Source organism: Dendropsophus ebraccatus, chromosome 13 (genome assembly GCF_027789765.1).
Source record: "Dendropsophus ebraccatus isolate aDenEbr1 chromosome 13, aDenEbr1.pat, whole genome shotgun sequence".
Taxonomy (NCBI): domain Eukaryota; kingdom Metazoa; phylum Chordata; class Amphibia; order Anura; family Hylidae; genus Dendropsophus; species Dendropsophus ebraccatus.
This window is the reverse complement of record NC_091466.1, coordinates 36,085,090-36,089,133: the sequence shown is the minus strand read 5'-3', so window position 1 is coordinate 36,089,133 and position 4,044 is coordinate 36,085,090. Positions and strand designations below refer to the sequence as shown.

At 38.5% G+C, this 4,044-nt stretch overlaps 1 protein-coding gene across 1 annotated transcript; it reads right to left on the bottom strand.

Moving 5' to 3' along the window:
- Positions 1-270: 270 nt before the first annotated feature.
- On the bottom strand, positions 271-3,585 carry NFKBIA (NFKB inhibitor alpha). Its single transcript, XM_069950373.1, has 6 exons — positions 3,075-3,585; positions 2,109-2,217; positions 1,779-1,986; positions 1,589-1,677; positions 1,204-1,464; positions 271-866 (listed from the first exon to the last, which is right to left on the bottom strand). The coding sequence occupies exons 1-6, from the start codon at positions 3,317-3,319 to the stop codon at positions 819-821; spliced, it is 960 nt and encodes a 319-aa protein (XP_069806474.1). The 5' UTR covers positions 3,320-3,585; the 3' UTR covers positions 271-818.
- Positions 3,586-4,044: the final 459 nt, after the last annotated feature.

Genomic DNA, 4,044 nt, shown 5'->3' with positions numbered 1-4,044 from the left:
TTGTTATAAAAGAACTGCAATTAATTGTCATTAAATGACGGCCATCCACCAGTGTGAGAACATAGCCTTTGTGTGTTTTCAATCCGTTCCTGTTTTGGTTAAAAAAAAATACTGACTAAAATCCTGAGCAAAAATACTGTGTGGGAACATAGCCTTGTAGAGAAATGGACAGGTGTGAACGCTCTGGTCCAGGGAATAGATCATGGAAGCATCTTTCTGAATCTTCTATAACAAGCATGAGGATGTATTATTGAGCTCACAAGTACAATCTGAGTTTGATTTTTTTTTAATAAATATATCACTTTTATATATAAAAATAGACCATATACATTATTTACAATTTATACAATCTGTAGTTTATTCTTCTGACCACTTTAAGATTTTTAAGAGGTCTAATATCTATGTGTAAGAGTCTTCTTAGCAGTATAACAACCGTTCACGACTGTGACATCACCACTAGTTTTATTTACCAGCTACCCCATACATATTAAAATATTGTCAATCATCTGTTTCTCATCACTAGTTCAGCTATAAAGATGCTTGTCATGGGAAGTAGTCATTCTGGTGACAGGTTCTTGTGCTCTCATCTCCTCTTTTACGGTCGGATTCTTGAATTCTGAGCCCACGTGTCAGTTTTAGGCTCTTCTCCACCTCGTGTAGCACATCTGATGCTTCAGAACAGAACAAGCACCTCAGGCTCGCAAACCCTGTCATGGAGGCACATCCACGTACGGCCTTTGGTCCGAGTGCTGTCAACTCTTGTACTTGGCAAGACTCTGTCCATATATTTGTGTCTTGTCGATCACTCTTGCATAGGCCTACAGCATCCTTGGGCAGGCAGATATGCAAACGTCATCATACATATACTGTAGGGGAAAAAGGAAGAATTTTAAGTAAATTAAAAGTGATGTAATATATGACAATATAGAGATGTGATTTGGACCCTCATACTTATCCCCCCTTCACTAACTAATTTGTTAAAAAAGTAAAGTGCCTTATAGCCCGGAGGCTCTTTGGCCTCTTTTGCCAAAATGGAGCCCACTGGAGAAAGTGTATGGCATGGTCCTCTCTATAGTCTTCATAGGACTTAGAATATCTGTAAATTCTGCTTCTACAGCCTTGGACTTAACTTGTTACTCTGTGATATTTTATGCATATCAGTCCAATGATATAATTAACAATTATACAAGTAATACTATTTACCTCATCATCTGAATGTTCTGATTCTGACTCTGAACTATCTTCATCTTCACTTTCCGGCAGATATTGCAGGCTCTTCTCTGTCACAGCTAGGAGGTGCTGTTGAATTTGGAGGTTACTTCTGCCCCAGGTGAGCTGGCATGGTGAGTACCCTTGGTAGGTGACTCTATTCACATCTGCTCCATACTTCAGCAGCAAATGCATGAGCTCAACATTCTGTTTGTCCACAGCCATGTGCAGAGCTGTGCGGCCATTACATGGTTCCTTAAAAAAAAAGTCAAAAAAGGATGTTAAGTTACTAAACCAAACAGTGAAAGCTTCCATTATAGTGACGATTACTATAAGGCTAATGCAAAGGATTAGCTAATGCAAAGAGAGAGAAACTCACTTGTGCATCAATATCTGCTCCCAGTTTAATGAGGTCCTCCACAATAGCAAGGAAGCCATTACTGGATGCCAAGTGTAGACATGTGTGACCTATAGGAAACAAAAAAACATCATGAGTGTTCTGCAATTTTACATTTTTTAAAACATTTTCTTCATGTTTTAACTATGAAAACAGATTTTACAATACCTACCATCATAGTTTGTGTACTGTAGAAGTGGTGATAGCCGGGTTTTACAATTCTGGACATGAACTCCAACCCCATGCAGTGACCCCTTTTCACAGGCAATGTGTAGAGCTGTGTTTCCCCGATAGTCTCTGATTTCTGGGTCACAACCAGCTTCAAAGAGCTTTGCCGCAATTTCAGGCTGATCTGTTATGACGGCCAGATGAAGCGGTGTCTGTAAAGAAATAAAAATTTTATTAAAATTCCCTCCGTACAGTTTTTAGTTTTCATTTGTTTTTTTGTAAAATTGAAAAAAAAAGTCTCAAAATATTATTCAAAGGAAGAATGGCTTTTTACCTGGTGAAGGTTATTCTGTCGGTTCAGGTAGAAGGAATCTCGGTAGGATCTCTTGATGGCCTCTGCTACCAGTTCTTTTTCTTCATGAATTATCGCTAAGTGAAGAAGTCTGTAAAATAAAAAAATTATTTTTTTTAGAATAATGTAATACTTAAAAGGAAGTACTAAACTTAAAAGGAAGTACTAAAAAACAACGTAAAGGAAATAATGTGTCACAATTTCATCACCTTCCTTTAGCAGCTAGTAATATAGGTAGTCATTATACTGTGTCAACTCTAAGTTATTTCCCCTCCCCCTGCAGTAAGTCCAGGATTGTGTAAGTTGGGTTTTTTTCTATGTGTTGTCTCTCTAGATATGTCTGTTGTTTTCCGCTTTCTCATGTATGCAGTTGTGTTCCTGGCCATAAGCCAGGGACTTTCCGAATAGCTACAGAGCTCCACCTCTCCCAGCCAGCAAGTCACATCGCAGAACATGGTGGCCTGGCCTACCCTCCCCCATGTCCTTCCTCCCCTCCTCCACCCCTCTCAAGCTTACAAAGAGAGGAAGGGAAAACCCAGACAAGATGTATCAACGCCATAAAAAAAAACACTTATGTAGTTGCTATACAACATTTTTCTTTCCTTTTTGATGCATTGGCACAGCAAAAAGATCAGCTAGTAACATAAACACCTCATTTACAAAATTACACTTTTATCTTTATACCATTGAAATGTGAAAAGGAACTAAACCTTGCAGGAAGCGGTGCTGAGCATTGCATTATTATACACTATTTATGGTATTATATTGTCTTTCCGATGCAGCTTCTAGTCAGTTGTGTAACCGCCATTACCTAATATGTGCACATATCTGCATCTATGTATATTTCTGATGACTGCCGACGTGATAGAATACTTGGCATAAAAGGAATGCAAACGTTAAAGCTATATATAAAAAAAAAATACACATAAGCAGTTCATGATCACTTACGTATCTCCGTCTTCGTTCGCCTGCATTTTCCATGCATCCACTTCAGAGTCCTGATTGTTTTGTTCTATAGGGATAGAGAGATTTTCCATGTCTTTCACCATATTATTATAGTCCTCCTCTTTCAGGGAGTCCAGTCCGCTGTCAGTTCTATCTTCGTTGGCCTGCAACAGCTTGTCTTTCCCAGCCATCCTGATATCACCATCCATCATCATATTCCCAGAATAATCCATATGTCTCGTATTCATCTTGAACAAGGTTCCTTGGCGAATTAGCAATTTAAAAAAGTTGAAGAAAATCTTTAAAAAATTCCTTTTTTTTTTTTAAAGAAGCTTCCTGGTTCCAAAAAGGATTAAATTATTCCTCCTGCAAAGCGTAGTGAGAAGTCGGATGTCTTAGTCTGGTTTTGTAGGACAAAATAATCCCTAAAAGTGTGATCTTCAGCCAGCACCCAAGTGTTTGGCTGAGCGGTGTGAGAGATGTGAGAGCTGTTTCTGTGTGCTGGGCTTTTTCAATACATGATTGCACATATGGGGATTTTTGGTAGGCGGGGCATACGCTTTCCTCCTGTAATCTATGCACTGTGTGCTCAGGGCTGGGAAATTCCAGGCACTCACACTGCAAGTGTAGCACACACTCAACCAGACTTATCCTGTTCTGGGGTTTGAAAAATAAGACAAAAATTTAAAACCAGAAAACTTCCAGACCGGTTACACAGAGAAGAGAAATTCCCTTTTGTGTGGAATGTTCTTTATTTCTCAAACGCATAACAATGTGTTCTTATATAAATGCCCAGTACAATCCCACAGAATCTACAACATACCGGGGACTATACATTAGATCTTTCCTTGTAGTGGTAATAAGGTTATGCTTTTACAATTTATACTTTTATTGCATTATATATTTAGCCAGTAGGAATAATTCTGCAACTATAAAATGCATTAACACCATATTCATGCACTGTATGCAAAAA

Coding starts and splice junctions, on each gene's coding strand:
- NFKBIA (XM_069950373.1), bottom strand. CDS start 3,319: ATGAATACGAGACATATGGATTATTCTGGGAATATGATGATGGATGGT. Junction 1,678..1,778: donor ACAGTACACAAACTATGATG/GTAGGTATTGTA, acceptor TGTTTCCTATAG/GTCACACATGTCTACACTTG. Junction 1,465..1,588: donor GAGCAGATATTGATGCACAA/GTGAGTTTCTCT, acceptor TTTTTTTTTAAG/GAACCATGTAATGGCCGCAC.